Source organism: Perca fluviatilis, chromosome 13 (assembly GCF_010015445.1).
Source record: "Perca fluviatilis chromosome 13, GENO_Pfluv_1.0, whole genome shotgun sequence".
Classification (NCBI taxonomy): Eukaryota; Metazoa; Chordata; class Actinopteri; order Perciformes; family Percidae; genus Perca; species Perca fluviatilis.
Window position 1 is genome coordinate 28,383,504 of NC_053124.1, and position 21,562 is coordinate 28,405,065.

Here is a 21,562-nt window from a genome sequence, read left to right on the forward strand (position 1 = left end):
ATCTAAACACTGAGAAAGAAATGAGGCAATCTTTGTGTTTGAGTCTCTCACCTTTCTTCTTTCTGTAAACTAGGACTCCGATCACAGGCGAGGAGGACGAGAGCCACAACAACCACTGCCGAGGATGAGGGATGGTCATGTTAGTGGGCTTCTCTGTTGAGCAGAAAACAACAAAAATTGTCCTAACCTGAACAGATGAAGCAGGTTAGAAGAGAAGAACATCCATCTATCAACCAGAACACTAACCTGTATACAGACAATTTAAGTTACATTTATGAAAGTGGTTAAAAAGAAGTGTTTTGTAGGTTTCATTATTGAAATGTTTCTTTTTCATTAAATCAAAGCTATATAACCGGTTGGACAAACAGCACAAACATCATGGCGGTGGACAACAATCATTTCTCCAAAGCAGTTTAAAACTTTTAGTTTACATTACTGTAAAGTAAAAATTGGTTCTATTTCGTATAGGCTCGCCCTCTAAGAGCTGTTTCTATTGGGTTTATCCAATAAACAGCAGTCGAAAGGATAAACCCAATAGCAACAGCTCTTAGAGGGCAAAGCCTAAACTCATAGAATCTGGAATAACAATAACGTAACTTTAATGATCTAATCCTTAAAGTTATATATTAAAAAAACTAGATAAAAGAAACTGACAACAAAACCATTTAAGGAAACAAAACTTCCCATCCAACACATAAAAATACATGAACTACAGGACTGTTAGAGTAAACTAGATGTGTGTTTCCTTCATCACGTCTGATTCCAGTCTCACCTCTGTTGATCCTGATCTCTGCTTTGTCCAGTTTGGTGACGATGTCGTCCTCCACACCAGAGAGCTGAAACACACAGTCGTACCTCCTCCAGTCTTCAGCTGGGACTGATGAAAGGTCCAGGTCAACACTCATCTGGAAGGATCCATCGTGGTTGGGGAGGATCTCTCCGAGGTCCACGTCCTCATGAAGCTCCTCTCCATCTTTCCTCCAGAACATCATGGCTCTGTCAGGGTAGAAACCTGTAGCGTGGCAGCTGACTGGAGAGGAGGGAGACTTCTGGAGGAGAGACACTGAGGGAAGATCTGCACAGTGAAGACAAAGACTTTATTATTATTTACTGGAGATTAATATTATCATTCCTGTTTGATGTAATGTATTTTATTATGAAATGCAAATAAACCTCACTGAAGTGTAAAAAAGGGAGGTGAGATAGATTAAAAAGGGAGGACAGGGAGTGTGAGAAAGAGACAGAGAGAAAAACTGAGACAAACAAACAAAGAAGAAAGAAAGAGAGAGAAAAAAGTGAGTAAGAGTGGTGATAAATGCAAAGGAGAGAGGGAGGGAGACAGAGAGATGAAGAGAAGTGAGAGAGAGAAAATGTGTGTAAACTGAGACAAAGTGGGCCTCTGTTGTTTAATATTTATTGTAATGTTACTGTTTGTTAGAAACCCAAGAAGAAATGTTAACATTGTTGGGTCCATTAAACTCCATCAGGTCATGTGATTCTACCTGTTCTCAGCAGAGAGCTCCTCCCATAGTTCACAAACTTCTTCACCCAGTCAGGACATTTCTGCGTAGTAGTGTTTTCTATGAGCTATCAAAGCTTTGTCATTGTCCCAATTGTGTTTGGTGATGACAGCCTGTTGTTTTGGAGCGATGTATGACTCTGTCTTCCGCTCAAATACTAGGAAGTCTTCTCCATCATAACCCCACTGCATAAAACCATTAACCTCTCCAGTCTCATCATCCCATTCACAGCCGTACATCCTCTGGTAAGAGTGGACACCTAAAAAAAAAAAAAAAGAGAGAGAGAGAGGAGAGAGAGCAGAAAGAGAGAGAGAGAGAGAGAGAGAGAGAGAGAGAGAGAGAGAGAGAGACAGAGTCAGTCATCTCCTAATAGTTGATAACTCAAACTAATAATTATTTTTATTATCACTTATTTTTATTAATCAATTAACAAAACAAATTTAAACAAAGAAAAACAGCAGAAAACATTCTCACATTTCTTTTTTTTAAGATTTGTTTTTATTAACAGAAGTTCTTACAAGATGTTAATGGTATGTAGGAAGGATCTACAGATTGATACATTCAAAGTCGTATTTTACAAAAGGAATATACACAACCTTACAGACACACCCGTACAAGGATGATGATTTTCAATTTTTGAATATCATAAGATAAAACAAGAAAAAAGAAAAAAGCTAAGTAAATAAAATCTATACAAAACAAAAACAAATATTACACAAACTGTTCCCATCCCGCCACCCACCCTCTACGCTTGTATGGTTCTCAGTTTCCTTTCATTTATATATCTAAACAGTCTATATAAAGTTTATACATACACCCATCTGTATACATACATACCTACTGTATATAAATCTACATATTACTCAAAACAAATGCATCAATGAGGAAGTTATACTAGATAAACCTGCAGAGGGCTAATTTGAAGTGGTCCATGAGGGCTCATTCTAGCACGGTCAGCCAAGTCCAAAGAAGGCAGAATGTCTGTGAAGGGGCCCCAGATTTCTCTAAAGGCTGCATGCTTCCCTCTCCCATTATATAATATCTTTTTGGTTGTGCAGTAAGACACAAGCTCATTAATCCAATGTCTTACTGATGGTGAATTTTCAGATTTCCAGTTGATCAGAATACATTTTTTTACTGCAGTGCTCACAAGTAAGAAAGTATTTTTTTTTAGTAGTTTACATTAATAGAGCTTGTGTCCCCCAGGATCCATAGTTTTGGGTCCTGTTCAATTTGACTTCATATTACCCTTGAGGTTAGTTCAATGACACGTTCCAAAATTCTTCTATCATTGGCAAACTCCATAACATGTGTATAAGATCACCATCGGTCACTTTACATCTCTGACATTTGGAGGAATGTTGCTGTCAATTTTATGTAATCTGTACATAAAATGTAGTATGTCCTATGGAATATATTAAATTGAATTTTCTTGTGTTTTGTGGAGGTTAGTACAGTCTGTGCTTGTTCCAATAGATGACGCCAATCTGCCTCCTCATAAATACAGCCTAGGTCTTTTCCCTATTTCCCCTTTGTAGATGTTTTATTATAAACAGGTAACTTTCCATTGATGATACCATATATAGAAGATATTATTCCTTTTGTTTATCCGTGTAACATAGGTGGGTTTCAAGAGGAGTTTCTTTTGGGAAATACAGGAATGTTTCTTTGGATTTCTCCTTAACCCAGTGTCTAATTTGTAGGAATTTGAAGAAACTATCTTTGTGAAGGTAGAATTTTTCATTTAGTTGTTGGAAGTTAGCAAATGTATCATTAATGTATAAGTCAGCAATTGGATTTCTCTTTCCCTCCACCCCTAAACACTGAGTCAGCTATGTGGTGTGAGAGCTTGGGATTACCCCATAAAGGTGCCTTTCTAAGAAAATAAATATTTGTGTCGAGAGGTAGGTGAGATTCTTGCCAAGCAGCAAATGTGTTCAGTATTGAGTGGTTAGTGAGTGTGGCTAAAAACTTTTTGTGCCTATGAATGGAATATCCTTTAAAGGCATAGACTTCATGTAATTTAGTTCTATTGGGACCCATCTAACCTCACTGTTCTCTGCATACAGCCATATCCAAATTGATCTGTACTGAGAAGCAAGATAATAATTCCTAAAATTTGGTAAGTTATGTCCTCCCCTTGAATATAGAGCCTGTAGAGAATGGAGTTTGACCTTAGGGTTTTTCTTTGCCATATAAAAAGGAGTAAACATTTTGTTAAGCTCTTGGAAGAAACTCTTGGGAACATTCATCGGGAGACATTGAAATAGGTAAATAAACTTAGGCAAAATGTTCATTTTGATAGTATTAATTCTGCCTATGAGAGACAGCGGAAGATCAATCCATCTTAGAAGGTTACATTTGGTTTGTTCCAATAGTTTTATATAGTTCTGTTTAAATATATGCTCATACGATTTACCAATTTGTATATCCAAATATTTGAAACCAATGCTACACCATTTTAATGGGTCAGTGAGAGCTCAAATATTATTGTCCTGTATATTTAGTGGTAAGATCTCGCTTTTAGTGTAATTTAATATATATCCTGAGACTGCACTGCATTCTTTGAGGCATTTCAATAGAGGGGGACTGATGTTTGTGGATCAGTTATATATAATAAGAGATCATCTGCATACAGTGAAAGTTTATGTTTATTTGTGCCAAATTGAATTCCTGTTATGGAGGTGTTAGAGCGGATGGTGATGGCTAATGGTTCAATTGCAAGCGAAAGAGCAGGGGGAGCTTTGACAGCCTTGCCTGCACCCTCTGGATAATGAGAAAGTGTTAGATAGCATGTAATTTGTTAAAATATTAGCTTTGGGGGCATTAAAAAGTGTTTTAACATATTGAGTGAATTTCTCTCCAAAGCCCATAGCCTCTAGAGTCCGAAATAGAAAGCTTGGTTCAATCCTGTCAAATGCTTTGTTTGCATCCATAGACATTATTAGCATAGGATTTTTTTGAGTGGTGTTCAGTATGTGGAGCAGTCGCCGCACATTATCTGCTCGCATTCGTTTTTAACGCCCCGTTTGGTCAGCGTGTATTATCTTAGGTATAACATCTTCCAGTCTGAGAACAATTAGTTTGGATAGTATCTTATAATCTGCATTTAAGAGGCCGAGGGGTCTGTATGAGTCACATTTCTGTTTGTCCTTGCCCAGTTTAAGAAGCAGTGTGATTGTTGCGATTTCCAATGAGTCTGGTAATTTTTTATTTTCTAGAGCTTCTTTAATCATGTTCGGAAAGTGGAGTTAATCATTTTTTGAAAAGGCCTTATAATACTTGACAGGGAAGCCGTCTGGTCCAGGAGTCTTGTTATTTTGTAAAGAATGAAATGGCTTGGGTACCTCCATTTCTGATATATCTACATACAGCAGATCTCTATCCTCATCTTGTAATTTGGGGAGGGTTATTCCATCCATGAACCTTTTTGCTCCAATATTGTCAGCGCCCTGCCCAGTTTTATATAAATTTTCGTAAAATTGTTTGAATTCTGCATTAATGGATGGTGAATTATCAAGGAGTCTGCCATTAATATTGAGTGTATACATTTATCAGATGTTTCCTTTTTAATTTGCCATGCCAAGAGTTCACTTGTTTTGTTACCAAATTAATAATAGTGATATCTAGTTCTGGCCATAGCTGCTTCCTCTTTGGTGGTACATAGATTATTATATTGCATTCTTGTTTTGTTGTTAGTGTATTAAGGTGTTCTTCCTTTTTGGTGGCAATGTATTCCTGTTCCTGCTTTTTAATATATCTTTCCAATTTGGTTAGTCTCTCTCTAATTTGTTTTAGCTTGTGGGCACTGTATGATAGAATTTGACCACTCATATAGGCTTTAAGAGCCTCCCAAATGTTGGCATGTCAGGAGGAATTTGAATTGGCATCAAGAAATATTTCAATATTGGTAGTCATATATGAAATAAATTCAGGGTCTTTCAACATGTAATGGGCTGTGGAGCATTAATCATACAGGAGAGTTTGATGGTATGTATGATCTGAGAAGGTAGCTGCTATCATATCTAGTGGCACCAAGAACATATCAATTCTAGAGTGTGTATTATGCGTAGGTGAAAAGAAAGAGAAATCCCTCTGGTTTGGATAAAGATTTCGCCACACGTCAATTATGCCTATGTCTTTCATACCTTGGTTTTTTGCTGTTGCCGCCTTTGATAGCGAAGATGTTTTGGGTAATGATCGCTCAAAAAGAGGGTTTAAGACCAAATTAAAGTCTCCATCCACAACACATTATCCCCCAATTGTAGCCAGTTTCATAATCAGATTGTTAAAGAACAACGGGTCATCATAATTGGGTCCATATATATTCACTAAGGATATCAAAAATCTGCCGTTTGTATCCTTCTTAAATTAATTTAATCTAAAGTTTAGGTGTTTAATAATGAGCAAGGCGACACCGCTTGCTTTTGAGGAGTAGGAAGAGTAGAAAACATTACCCACACAGTCTCTGCGCAGTTTTAAATGTTCAGAGTCAGTAAGGTGGCTCTCTTGGATAAAGGCAATAACTACATTCTGCCTCTTTAAATATGTCAACATTTTCTTCCTCTTAATTGGTGAGTTGACCCCTCTTATATTCCAAGATATACATGTTAATTTACCCATAATATAAGTTCCTCATATAGATGTCTCAGAAGGATAAGTGTCATTCTATTCGGCTCTAAGGATGTCTGGATACATTCCTGCATTGATTTTAGAGGTAGTAAAATAACGAACATGGGTGTAATGATAAGACTGAATTTATACCTGAGAGTAATATGGATATGTGTGTAAGTAGAAGTTCGAGTTTTAGTGAGAGACCATACGCTAACCCCAAAACATTAAAGTAAAAACCGCCTAGTAAAACCCCTGCAACAAAAACGCATTAGGTAGGTAACTCTCTTAAGCAACAGTGGTGGCTCCAGCAACTGCTGAAAATTAAAGACTGGCCACTCATAACAGTTTGTATATGGGAAAGTTTTCAACTTTACAATATTAGAGATAAGTCAGAAATATGTAAGGGATGGAGACATTGGTTAAGTAAAGTGTGATCCCATTCTACCATTGGGGTGTAAACCATAACATCACGCTCATTAGCCTGCGCGCAGGGTCTACAGTTTATCATCAGCCGTGGTCCCAGTTATTTTGAACATTTGACGATAACAGGATTAGGCCATCATGTCGTAGCTTGAAAATAAAAAAAAACTTTCTCATCAGTGTCTATAACGGTTGGACTGTGTACTGCAGTCACTTTGGTTAGCTTTATGCTACTCACTTGGGAGTTCTTTCAAAAGCGGTGCACTTTGGCTGGAGTGTAGAAAAACTTGACTGTTCCCAGATGTTTGATGCGGCTGGGCTGGGAAGATCAGTGCTATTCCACCTCCTTCTCTCGCAGTATCCTCTTCCGCTCACGGAACTAGTCTCTCCTACACTGCAGATCTGCGCTGTAATCTGGGTAGAACGATATCCTTTTGTTCTCGTTGTCATCTCTCCTTTACTTCTGGCCAGTCGGAAGGGCTTTTCTTTGTCTCTGAAGTTCAGGAATTTGGCGATGAGGGGCCGCCAGTTTCTCCATTTCGCAACGCGGTCGCGCCGTATCTTTGATATTGTCTTCATTTGTACTCACTCGTGTCTGTATCTCCTCAAGCTGTTCTGCCAGTGTAGAGTGAAGACTAGATTTTCGTTAATGTTGTTTGTATGTCGGCTGTTTTCTTGTCAATAATGCTTTGTGAGGTCATCTTTAGTTTCTTGAATAGCATCGAGGTGCAGGTGTCGGCGAAGTTTGAGTTGTAGTTTTCTTTTGCTTTTTATGCAAAAATTTCAGCTTGCCATATAAAGGTGTTCTTAATGGCTTTGCCTCTTGCAAACAAATTAAAGAGATGAGAGGTTAAATCAGGATAAAGGCAGATGCTAGGTACCACCACAGATGGCCACGAACACACGAACTCTGCACTCCTCCGCTGCATCCGGGGACTCCCTCTCACATTTCTTTTTAATAAAATACTTAAATATTTGATTATCAAAATTGATGTCAAATAATTTCCATTAATCAACTAATAGATTATTGACTAATAGTTTCATTACTTTCTATGTTTATTACGACACAGACACACTGTGGTCAATTAAATCTAATCTGATCTGTAGTTCTGCTAAATATTTAGGGTTCAAAATATTTATTCTTGTCATTATTGATTATGTAAGGATTATTTTTGATACATTTAAATAAATGTTTACAATGTCAAATATATATATAATATATATATAATATATATATATTTTTTTTTTTAAAACCCTGAGATGTGAAGGAGACATTCAGCATGCGCTCCTGTCAGCAGCTTCATTAAAACCTCCTGCTTCTAGTGATGATCAAATGAAGCTTCGAACCAGTGTCTTTACTTTCTGAGCTCACTAGATGGCGTCTCTGTTCAAGAAAAAAGGTGAAATGAATGGCAATTCAATGGGTTTTCAAACCCTTTGTTGAACAAAGAGCACCATCTAGTGAGCTCAGAAAGTAAATAAAAACTGGCTTCGACTGACTCATCACTACCTGCTCCTCTCAATATGAGGACCCAGCAGAAGCAGCCTGTGGCCCGTTTACAGGCCCCTGCTCCGTAGTTTAAGAAACCAGGCAGTAATGTTCCTCTATCAGCTGTGTGTTTGTCAAACTGTTGGGATGAACTGGTTCCTGCAGGAGAGTTCTTCTGGACCAGCTCACTGTGGCGCTCCACTCCACTTATTCTGATCTAATCTAGTGGAGATAAAGTGGTAATGGTCTCTTCTGCTTATTATGGGATGGACAGAAACACTGGATCAGTGGAGTATAGCAGCATCCATCCACTCAGTCTCAGTAATGGTAATGTTGAGTCGGACTGTGTTTCAGTCACGGAAATACATCAAACTGTTTAATCTGGTTTTGTGTGTGTGTGTGCTAACGTGTTAACTAAAATAAAAGGATGAAAATATAAACAACATTTTATCAGTAGAAAGTGAAACATAAACAAACCTCCAGTTTGGTTGAAGCGTTGTACAACTTCAATGTTGGCTTTGAACCAATGCTGTTGACCCACCCAGATCTCAGTCTCCCCCTGCCAGGTCTGAGGATCATCTTCTATGATTCTGTTCACCCAGTCCTGTTTGGGTACCAGTCTCATGGTGTTGCTGTCATAGTAATATACTTGAATGTCATCAACCAATCCAACAGCCACAAACTCTGGGAAGTTTGGGACTCCAGAAGACGCAGTGTAGAAAATCTTCAGAGAGTGAGTCACTGTAAGAAAATATGAATGTAATAATGTCAGTTTTTATATAACTAGGGATTAGCGATGCACTAAACTCACGATATGATTCACCATTTTAAGTTCAGCATACAATTTTCTCCCAATGTGTTAACAGAACGAGCTGCAGATAAATGACTGGGAAATATTCCTTTATATAAACTACTAAACAACAGATCCTGTCACACTACACCGTTTAGCTGTCAGCATTTTAGCCATGTTTAATACAGTTACTACTGTGGCTAATGGTAGGCTAACGTTACCTGCTGTGTAACGTGTTATTAGTGTTTACTAGCGTGACATGCATCCTTCAATAAGGGAGGAATGTAGCACAATATGGATGTAAAAGCAGTTATAATTAGCCTATGTGACAATAAAATTTGTATTGGTTAAAATCAAATAATCGGATGACTAATCGTGATCTCAATATTGATCAAAATAATCGTTGTTATTATTTTGGCCATAATCGTGCAGCCCTACTATAAATTGTGACCAATGATGACATCTGTTCCTTCTTCTGAGGTTTTTGTAAACCAAATCTGAACTCTGAGAGTTTCTGGAAGGTAAAACTTGCAGAACTTCTCTTTATACGCTTCAGAAATGGGCTTCTTTAACTGTTTTATTATTAAAAACATACATACATACATACATACATACATACATACATATACAGTGCCCTCCACAATTATTGGCACCCCTGTTTAAGATGGGGTCATGGACTTCTCCAACTACCCCAATTCTCCTTTTTTAAACAACATAGAACCCAAATGCAAAAAAGAGAAAAATCCAACCTTTTATTTAAGTACATTACTTTGGTGTTAAAAAAAAAAAAAAAAAATCACACATTTAGAAAAAGAAAACTTGAAATCATGTGTCCCACAATTATTGGCACCCCTGATGTTAATACTTTGTACAACCCCCTTTTGCCAACAAGACAGCACTTAATCTCCTTCTATAACATTTCACAAGATTGGAGAACACAGAGAGGGATCTTTGACCATTCTTCTTTGCACAATCTTTCTAGATCATCCAGAGTCCTGGGTCCTCTCTCATGCACTCTCCTCTTTAGCTCACCCCACAGGTTTTCTATTGGGTTGAGGTCTGGGGACTGAGATGGCCATGGGAGGACCTTGAGTTTGTGACTGCTGAACCATTTTTGTGTAGATTTTGCCACATGTTTAGGATCATTATCCTGCTGAAAGACCCAGTGACGACCCATCTTCAGCTTTCTGGCAGAGGCCATCAGGTTTTTATTTAAAATGTCCTGGTAGTTCAAAGCATTCATAATGCCATGCACCCTAACAAGGTTCCCAGGGCCTTTGGAGAAGAAACAGCCCCAAAGCATCACAGATCCTCCACCATACTCCACGGTGGTGAAGGTGCTTTTCGGCATACTCATCTTTTGTTTCGCCACCAGCCCACTTAGAGTGTTTGTTGCCAAAAATCTTAGTCTCATCTGACCAAAGCACACAATCCCAGTTGAAGTCCCAGTGCCGCTTAGCAAACTCCAGACGTTACGTTTGTGAGTGTTAGTGAGAAAAGGCTTTTTCCTTAAGAAGAAGAAGAAGAAGATATGTTTATTTATATTAGGACAATGCACATTAATCAACATTTCTGTAAATATGCCAGCAAGGCTTTTTCCTTGCATGCCTCCCAAACAGCTTGTTGGCATGTAGAGAGCGTCTGATGGTTTTTTTGAGACTTTGTGACCCCAAGATGCCACTCTTTGATGCAATTCTGTGACAGTGAGCTTAGGACTTTTTTTTACTTCTCTTACCATCCTCCTCACTGTGCGTTGTGGCAAGATAAACTTGGGACCTCTTCCAGCCTTGTTTGTCACTGTTCCAGTTGTTTTAAACTTCTTAATGATTCCTCTGACTGTAGATACGGGCAAGTTAAGGCGAGTGGCTATTTTCTTGTAGCCATTGCCTGACTTATGAAGGTCGACACACATCTGCCTTACTTGATTTTGTGTGCTCTCTTGTCTTTGCCAGGTTGACAAATGGGTAAGAGAATGGGACTCTGTGTCACGTCATATTTATACCCCAGGGAAACAGGGAAGTCATGAATTACTATTTAAAAGTTCTTAGATACCCTGACCAACTTTAGCTACTACAGAAAAATATATTTAAAAAAAAATCTATTACATTTTCGCAGAATAGAATTGTTAGGGTGCCATAATTGTGGGACAAATGATTTCAAGTTTTCTTTTCTATGTGTGATTTTTTTTTTTACCCCGAAAGTAATATACTTAAATAAAAGGTTGATTTTTTCTCTTTTTTTGCATTTGAGTTCTATGTTGTTTAAAAAAAAGGAGAATTTTTAGCAGTCCGTGACCCCATCTTAAAACGGGGGCCAGTAATTGTGGAGGGCACTGTATTACACACACACACACACACACACACACACACACACACACACACACACACACACACACACACACACACACACACACACACACACACACACACACACACACAAAAAAACACACACACACACACACACACACACACAGCTAAACGGCTTCCCGCCCCTTTTCTTCTTGTCCTCTATTCATGCCTATATTATGCTCCAAGCCGTGTTACCACAGAGACCACACCGGCACCGCCACAGATATAGAACAAGCACCGCACTCTGACATTTCGGCAAAGACCCGGCCCTTACTTTGCATCTGATTGGCTAGAACTCGTTTCATTGGTTGGTGGAACTTGTTTCAGTGTTTGGTGGAAGTTCGATGATAGGTTAAATCCATAGACAGTATGGTTAAATCCTAAATCCAGCGCATCAAAACAAATCCCATGTGCTTTTAATTTTTTTCTAAAATAGTCATACGCCAGAAATCGGGCACCAGGCCCGAGTACTTACACCCCCACCTATCACTTCCTGTCAATAAAGTATAATAGGGTAAATCCTTTATACTGCAACGATAGCCGTTATGTATCTTTGTAAGTCATTGTAAGCTCGCAACCCCCCTCCCCGTGAAAAGGGGCCCCCCGAAGGGGCTCCCACAGTACAGTTCGAACACTGCCTTTCTCACCTAGCTGTCCTTTCCCATTAAAGGCGGAAAAGCCCAAAAATAAAAATCTAAACCTACACGGACTGCTGTTCTGTGGAGTCATGCTGCCATTTTAACATTAAGATTGATCAGACAGTTTCAAATAATGGGTCAAAAACACACTTCTGTCCTTTTCGCAATTTCACTAAAGGCTGGTATCTTTAAAAAAAAAATGGAGGGATCAACCAAGAAGACACAATTTACTACAGTTAACGTCAACTTTAATGGGTTTGTTACTTTTCTTTTTGGGGCATTTCTGGCTTTATTGGATGAGGCGGTTCTACATTGAATGACCGGCGGCGCAGCCCTCGAGTGCCCCCAACAATTTTTTTTTTTTTTGATGCGTGCACAATCTCTACCTCCAACATTGCCAAAAGACACAATATAGAATAAATATTTGAAATAGCAAATCCTTCATCACACAAATGTGAAGACACACTAAAGAGAATCTAATTATTACACTAGCACTAAGAACAGAAAACACAAACTAGAACTAAAACCTGACCTTTCTGGCCTTCAATGATGTTATGGTATGAATTCTGCTCCCCTATTGAGTGATTGATATTGATGACGGCAAGGCCGGCGATCCGTTCCTGGGACATGGTGACCTCAGGTAGGCCTATGACTTGATCAACTTTAGTTTGGAAAAGCTCCTCTCTGCTTGAGCCACAGTGACTGGCAGGGGCGGACTGGGACCAAAGATCTGCCCTGGCATTTTGGCCCAGACCGGCCCACCACATAATACCACAAATAACTAAATAACTAAATAGATAGATAGATAGATAGATAGATAGATAGATAGATATTTATCCCCAAAAAATGGGAAATACCAGTGTTGCAGCAGCACAATATCAGACACACAGCACACACACTAATATAAATGAAATAATAGGATACAATATACATGAAATAATAATAGTATAGAATATAAGAACAAATAATTTAAATGATATACAAGTTGGGAATAAAACTGTACAACTGTTTAACTAGTATTGATAAAGCTGTACCCGTCCCTTGCGCTCCCCTGAATATGTATACCAACTCCTAAAACTACTAATGCCATGTAATGAGTAAGCAAGAATCAGTGAGAGTTGACACATTAAATACTTCAACAAAGTGCCATTCAATGCAGATACAAAAGCTACAATTCTCGTTAGAAAGTTTTGCATGATGTGCAACGTTTATATAGGCTACTAATTAAATCATACAGTAAAGCATGCATACTTTTTATTGTTGTAGTGTTATCATCAACAGTTTGTCCACCACTCAGTTGTATCAAGGCGTTAATTTTTTAAGGGGAGTTGTGTTTACCGGCAGGTTGTAGCCTCACTCCCTCATCTCTGTCCCTCTCCTCCTAAAGTCTCCTCCACACTATGCATGTCACTGTAGCCGACACCAGCACCACTATCATCGGCCACGGGAGCTGATGGAGGTCCTGCTATTGCCAAAAACATGTCTTTTCGCTTTTTCTTTTATTTGAGCCGCTTGGGTAACTTTTGTTCATTTTGGCGTTTAGACCATTGACATAAAAGAAAGAAAGGTTTAGACTCGTCTTGCTCCGTCTGTGTAGCCTACTTCCTAGTTCTCCTGTCACCGTTTGTTTATCTTTCGCGACGCGGCGCACTGTTACGGACTAGGCGTAAGCAGGGAGCCTGCAGCTGCTCGGGGCGCTGATCTGCCAATTCCACAGTGAAATGATAGAAAACAGAAATACGCTTGGCGGTGCAGAGGACTTTTATTTATTTTTAAAGTTCTCGTGCCGGCCCCGATGTGACATGAAAAAATGCAACCCCGGGCGGCTGCCTGGTTCGCCCGAGCCAAAACCGCCACTGTTGGATAGGAAAGTTAAGACATGAAAGAGGAGAGAGAGGATGAAGACATGCAGGAAAACCACCACAGGTCGGATTCGAACCCTCGACGTGGAGGAAAACCCCCCATATGCGCGCCCGCCCCACCAATCGAGCCAAACAGCCACGGTTTGTTACTTTTCACATATTTTTTAATGCTTCAAGTCCTGGAGCTAAACATCAAAGATAGAACTTTAAACGCAATAATACAGTTTATAAAAACAAGAAGCATTTTTTCTTTCTTTTACATTCTACTAATAATAATAATAATCTGAACTGACCTGCCGCCGCGTCCTGGACCATGAGTCCCAGGAGGACCAGAACAAGCCAGGTCTTCATTGTGAGCTGTATCTTCTGAACCTTCGATATTAATAACTTGTTTATCCAGAGAAACAGACACAGTCCTTCCAGCTCGAGCACCAGAGGTAAAATGAGGATAAAACCAGGAGGAGCGCTGTCATCACCCTTCATCTGGCCAATGGGAATTTAGACTGAGCATCAACGTCACTCGGTGAAACGGACCCACTGAGGTTATGAACGAAAGAGAAAGTAACATGATGTTATTTCAGCCTGTGTGAGAGGAGGGGAGACATGCGGGACTTCATTTTTTGGTTTAGTTTATTATGATCCAAATAGATACACAACGTAGCTTACATAACATAAATAGTGAAAACAAAGAAAATGTGTCACCTTAATTCATACAGGGTCGTCTTAAGGGGAGACAGCCCCAGGCAAAACCATTTTGAGTTTTGGGGTTATTTTACTTCCATAGCATGTCTTCTTTCAGACTATTGGGGGAAAAAAAACATACAAAATACACATTTAGGTGTTTAGTTTAGTTTTGTCCTTTTCACCTGGAGTGTCTCCCTTTATCTTGTTTATAATGTAATATACTAATATAATAATATTAAAAATAATTTCAGCCTGTGTGAGAGGATGGGGAGACATGCAGGGCTTTATTCTGCTGTTCAGATCTTCTAGAATGATCTTTAGGATAATGTAATGTAATATATTGTAATGTAATATAATTGTAAGAATGATTAGCAGGATAAATGTGTATATCCATAACAGCTGTAGGCCGATACTGCCACCTAGTGGGAATAGTGGGAATTCAGTACAGTAATGTAATTAAAGTTATATAATATAATGTAATGTAATGTAATATAATGTAATGTAATGTAATGTGCAGACATGTATTAAATCTTGTGGGAGGTCAGAGGTCACTGTCAGCTACAGATCAGATACTCTGCAGTTTGTGGGGGTGCAGTAGGCCTAGTGTCTTCTTCTTCTTGTGTTCTGTGTGGCTGATTGAAAACGTCCTGATAAAAATATCGACAACAAACAACAACTCCAAGAGTGCTTTCATTGATGTTATAGAGAGTAAATGTGCTGAGATGGCCCTGAGAGCTTCTTAAAGCCAAAGATGAGATCAGGTGATCTGTGTGTGACAGGCTGAATGCTCCTGAACTGATCTGGAGCTGTGGACGCTGAAAACTGCTCCAACAAGAGAAATGGAACACCTCTGTTGATGTTTGAACACCTGATGCTGGTTTTCATTTTGCTCTTTCTTTGCGCTGTTTCTACTCCCTTTCCATCCTACTTATTGTTGCTGAAGTACTTTATAAAATATTATAGAGTTTCTGTTTAATAACAAAACTCTGATCTTTTGTTATCACTTCTTCATTTGAGACATTATTATTCATGATTATTACACAAATAGATTAATATGTGTCACATCTTTTATCCAGAAAATATTTAAATTATTTATGTGACTCTTTCTGCTCACTGCTGATCAATACCTGAGTCTATATCACTGCTGATCAATACCTGAGTCAATATCACTGCTGATCAATACCTGAGTCTATATCACTGCTGATCAATACCTGAGTCTATATCAGTGCTGATCAATACCTGAGTCTATATCAGTGCTGATCAATACCTGAGTCTATATCAGTGCTGATCAATACCTGAGTCTATATCACTGCTGATCAATACCTGCGTCTATATCACTGCTGATCAATACCTGAGTCTAAATCACTGCTGATCAATACCTGAGTCTATATCACTGCTGATCAATACCTGAGTCTATATCACTGCTGATCAATACCTGAGTCTATATCAGTGCTGATCAATACCTGAGTCTATATCAGTGCTGATCAATACCTGAGTCTATATCACTGCTGATCAATACCTGAGTCTATATCAGTGCTGATCAATACCTGAGTCTATATCAGTGCTGATCAATACCTGAGTCTAAATCACTGCTGATCAATACCTGAGTCTATATCAGTGCTGATCAATACCTGAGTCTATATCACTGCTGATCAATACCTGAGTCTATATCACTGCTGATCAATACCTGAGTCTATATAACTGCTGATCAATACCTGAGTCTATATGACTGCTGATCAATACCTGAGTCTATATAACTGCTGATCAATACCTGAGTCTATATGACTGCTGATCAATACCTGAGTCTATATAACTGCTGATCAATACCTGAGTCTATATGACTGCTGATCAATACCTGAGTCTATATAACTGCTGATCAATACCTGAGTCTATATGACTGCTGATCAATACCTGAGTCTATATAACTGCTGATCAATACCTGAGTCTATATAACTGCTGATCAATACCTGAGTCTATATAACTGCTGATCAATACCGTGTGTGTCTCTAGAGCAGTCAGCAGAGTGGCAGCGCCCTCTCGTGGAGGATTCTTGTATCTCCTCTGAAATTAAGACCAATCAAATCAGATTCATGAAGAATGGATTTAGTGTCAATGAACAGCCTCCCTTGAGAAGCTCTCCTTGTGTCAAATATTTCTGATCACCACTGTTTTATGTTAACCCTTGTGTTATCCTCGGGTCAAATTTGACCCGTTTTCAAAGTTTTTAATATAAATATGGGTTTCTTAACAACCAAATTGCCCCAAAATAACTTGTATGCATGCATGTATGTTGTATGGAACCGATACAACATATACATCCATGCATCCATGTTCTTCACACGTACGATTAATGATTAGGCCTACTTCCATTGAATTTTGGTTGTTTTATTCAATTTCATGGCATTTCAAAACAGCATGCTGACCAAACTCTGACATAAACCAGTCTGTGATTCACTATTCTATTTGTGCTGACTAAGTCCTAAACGAAGTCTAGTAGGCTACTGGCTGCTATTAAGGTGGATTAGGTTTAGACGTGAGCGCAGTGGGCTTGAACATAGCAAACGGAGAGTTCAATGTTACAATTATCTCACACTGTTTATTTACCTCCATATATCATGCAGCAGCAATAACTTTGACTTATAATACATGTAACCAAAACAACAAACTGAATTGCTCACCACGAAGGCAAGGCACAAAGGCACAGTCGAAAACGGTTTGCTTCCCAAATCACCTGTGTCTGGGTTTCCTCCTCCTCGCTGTAAAATTGACCCGAAGTCAGCTGAGCCACAAAGCACATACAGCCCCCTAGTGGCACAAGGGAAAAATTACATGAAATAATACAAAATGAACATGGCTCATACACTATTAGTCAAAATAATTCATAATATCTGCTTTTCTTTACACTCAAAAAATAGGTAGAATGTCATTTTATTAGGTTTATTGACCATGAATTTAAAAAAAGCGTTGAAAAGAGGGACAAAAACGTTTTAAAAAGCGTCAAAAGCATAAAAAGCATCAAAAAAGTTGGAGAAAAAACAAAGCATTTTTCAATTTTGATCCGGAACGACAAGTTCATGGATGACGGTGAAAACAACACAAGGGTTAAACCATATCTTCTGAATGTTATAATAGAAAGTCTCAATACATTTGAAAAAGTTCTCTGACCTGTTTTTGACCTTCTTTCCTAAAATAACTGTACATTATTTTCTCATTAAGAAAAAAACATGTTTCCATGATCTCATCATGTCTTAAATTCATCCCTGAACTGATGTTTTCTCTCTAAGCCTCATTCCAAGAGCCTTTTCTTATTTTATTAAGTCCTCAGCCTTCTGTAGATGTGCCGATGAAATCATTGTTGTTCTCCAAATGAAAAACAAAGTCACTGTCCTCATTTAACAACTTCTGCCAGGGGTCAAAATCAAAAAAGGTTTTATAAATCTATCCAGCAATTATATTTCTTTCAAACAGATATATTACTTCTACTTCACGTGAGGACCTGCTGATGAAGAGATGTGTGTTTCTGTGTATGGACCAATATTTCCTCATTGATTTTGTCCCCTCTACCCTTGTTAAAGAGTCAATGCTGTCATACAGGACAGAACACAGGCCTACTTTATGTCTTAAATAATATCTCCAGATCAATACAGCGTGGAGACTTACTTAGTGAAATGTGCCGTTTCAACGAAATCCTCTAACAATTGTACTTGTACTTTTTCTATTGATCTGTATTGCTGTGTCCATGCTGCTGCAACAACTGGATTTCCCCGCTGAAGATCAATAAAGGCTGATCTTCCCTCTTCATGATCCAACATCTACAGGTTAGGGTCACGTTCATTAAGGCTCTGTGAGAACACTGAATACAATATTCATAAGTTACAAAAACCAGTAAGCATATGTGTGGATTTACAAAAAGAGCCACATCTGGAGTATTACAAGTTTGACTGAACAGCAAAACAAGAATTAAAGATAAATTATACACTACCGGTCAAAACCCCCAAACCAACCCCATTGAGCTGGTTTGGGATGAACTGGACAGAAAAGTGAAAGCAAAGAAACCTACAAGTACTACACATTAATGGGAACTTCTGCAACAGAGTTGGGAAGAACTTTCTGAAGAATATTTGATTTCCATTTTAGAAAGAATGCCACGAGTGTGTTCAGCTGTTATTCCCGCAAACGGGAGCTTTTTTTATGAATAAAATTTTTAGATAAATTTTTGGTTTATAAATTGATTCCATGATTTATTTTTTAACTTAAATTAATTTGTTCTATTCTTTCATTTCAGAGTACAATAAGACATTGAACTGCATAAATTTCAATAAAAACCTAGAAAAATTGGGGTGTTCTAAAACTTTTGACCCGGTAGCGCATACTGCTGTTCAATGTCTGCAGAAACACAGAGAAACTGTCCTGAAATTCATGTAATATTTCATAATCAGAAACAGTTTTTAAGGACATATGAATGCTAACATATTTTTAATTGTCATTCCTGTGTGCTGTGCTGGTATTTTAAAAGGTTTAGTAACAGAAAGCTTATGTTGTGCCAATAAGATTTGTCTTCTGAACATTAATGATTTTAAAATGACAAAATAGACAATTTAAATGAAAGTACTTCGATATATAATCATGTGTAGCCTTCTGCGGAACATAGCACAAATGTAGCTGCTGAGATAAACTGAAGTTATCAAATTAAAGCCGCGATTATCACAACATAGAGAACATCAAGTTTGGTTTTTCCACACCAGGATAAAGTGGTTTTTTTGTCGATTCCATCAACATTGTTTTGTTTTGTCATTATGATAAAAATGTTACTAAACAAGCTGCCAATGTGAAGCTCCTCTTCTTCAAACAACTATTTCAGACGCTGTGAGTCATCCATATTCAATTAATCTTTCCTTTATATCAATAAACTAAAGATCATAAAGTTTACAGCACAAAGGACAGAAACAAACTAAATGTAGCCACAATATTCATATCATTTTAGCTACAGTCACAGATGTGGAAGCATGTGGAATCACAAAAAGAGAGAAGATTTGGAATATTAAGGATTTTATTGAAAAGCAAAACAGACGCGTACAAAAGGAATAAAATGTCAGGACAATTTCATTCAACATTCATACTTAACCCAACACAAGAAGAGGTTTGACAGAAAACGTCCCTCCTCCCAAAATAGCAGCAAATATTTGTGTGGTGGCGTGGAGACTCTCAATGTGAATCTTAGGTTGCTCGACAACGCGCACCTTGGGAATTGCACCCATGGAATTATTTTACACTGATCAAAAACACAGGTTTGTTCCACTCGACAGGCAAGACACGTGGTATATATAAATATATATAAATAATCATACAAATTAGCATTCATCCCAAATAATAAAAGGAGCCTAATCAGGGGCTGAGGCCTACTGGTGGGAAGAGCAGGTGAAGGAGAATTAATAAAATTAAATTAAAGAAAAAGGGTTCACCCAGACACACGTGGCAGTCACACACAGTGATATCACCAAATCCAAGGAAGCCATACACCAACGCCACAGGAAGGACACCACCACCACCACCCACGTCACCAGCACCCCCACCACCACTGGCCACTGAGAAGGACAAAGGAGGTTACAACAGAAATAATTAACCCCAAAATGTACAACAAATGTACAACATAAAACAGGAAATAGTTCACAAAATCAGCTTACACAATTTACTTAATCAAAATAATAAAGTAAAGAAAACAAAAACAAGTAATACAAACTAAGGGATTAACTCCACAGTCATTCGGCTAAAATTAAAGAAATAAACTGGTTAAAAGTGTGGTGTCGGCAGTCCACCATGCAAGCCAACTGTAGCCCAAAAGCCAGCAACAGCTCCACCAAGCAGAAACGCTGTGTAGTTAGCAGCAGAGACACAACAGCCAAAAAAGGGAAGGGCAAAGGAGCAAAAGTGTACATATAGCTGTGTAAACAAAGCTAAAAAAAAATAATAAACAGCTGGTGGTGGAGTCACGTGAATCACCACCTGTAGATTTCGGGCAGGTGATGAGCGTTCCGGTCTATAAACTTAAAATTAGCATGGCTAAGCTACATTAATCAAGGCTTTTGGGGGCTAGATTCAAGTCAAACCTGCACAGCGAGAGGGAGGGAAAGAAAGACCCACACGGGCAACGGACATCTACCTGTGACCATGTAGTACCTGGACTTCTAATGGACTCTTAATAAACTTTGTCTTAAGTTTTTGGGTATAAAGGAGACCTCAAATGAACTTTAATGAACTTCTGGAAAGCATTATTAGTGGGGTCCCTAGAAATGGGGATGCCCTTATTGGCTTGGTTCCAAAAGGAGGATAGCCATTGGTCAATTATTACTCCCACCCCCATCTATGATACAAACGTATAGATATATATATATGGTCTTCAAACAAAGAAAGACAAAGACGTTACTATGAAGTTCATGGTATACACTCCTGTACAGTTGGTGGCGGTATAATACAAAAAGTAGTAATCTGCCAAAAAAACTAAAAGAACGAAGAAAGAAGAAGAAGAAGAAAGACAGAGTGACCATTTTGGAGGACTGGATCTGTCGCTCTCCAGCTCTGCAGGGCTTGTAAATTGATGCTGAATTCTTTGATGTGAATAAACTTTTATAATCAACAACAGTGTCAGCAGATTCCTCTTCATACAACATCACAGCATCACTACTAAAGACACAACAACCACACTAGCATTAGCTACAGGATAGCATTCGTTGTTACACAGAGAGAGAGAGAGAGAGAGAGAGAGAGAGGAAAAAAAAAAAAAAAAAAAAAAAAAAAAAAAAAAAAAAAAAAAAAAAAAAAAAAAAAAAAAAAAAAAAGACACTTACCACCGCTCAAAAGAACCAGAGAATAAACGGAGCACGGGCTCAGTCGCTGCTCTGCAGTGAAAACAATGCAGGCTTTATGCATGAGGACACAGTGATAAATAAATACCTGCACAGACAAACACCTGACCCGGAAATGATGCATCAGTGGGAGCGCGGAAGAGGAGGGCGCACTCATGTACTGCCGCCCTAGTGGTTGATATCGGGTGATGACTCAGAAATGATGTAGGGAGACCTCAGAGATGACGACCAGTCCGAAGAGTACAAATCAAGTGCAGCTTTATTCAAACAGTGAACACACTTTCATGACACCGGAACAACCATGAGCATACAGACAACGTCTGCCCAAGGATGA

At 38.5% G+C, this 21,562-nt stretch overlaps 1 protein-coding gene and 1 pseudogene across 1 annotated transcript in view; both read right to left on the reverse strand.

The window, feature by feature from the left end:
• LOC120571311 overlaps nt 1–14,170 on the reverse strand; it is a 177,523-nt gene extending 163,353 nt beyond the window's left edge. The window contains exon 1 of the mRNA XM_039820192.1: nt 13,975–14,170. Coding sequence (XP_039676126.1) covers nt 13,975–14,164 — 190 coding nt within the window. The 5' untranslated portion in view covers nt 14,165–14,170. The remainder of the gene's footprint in view (nt 1–13,974) is intronic.
• Nucleotides 1–21,562, reverse strand: part of LOC120571307 — a 212,999-nt pseudogene that overhangs the window by 74,605 nt on the left and 116,832 nt on the right.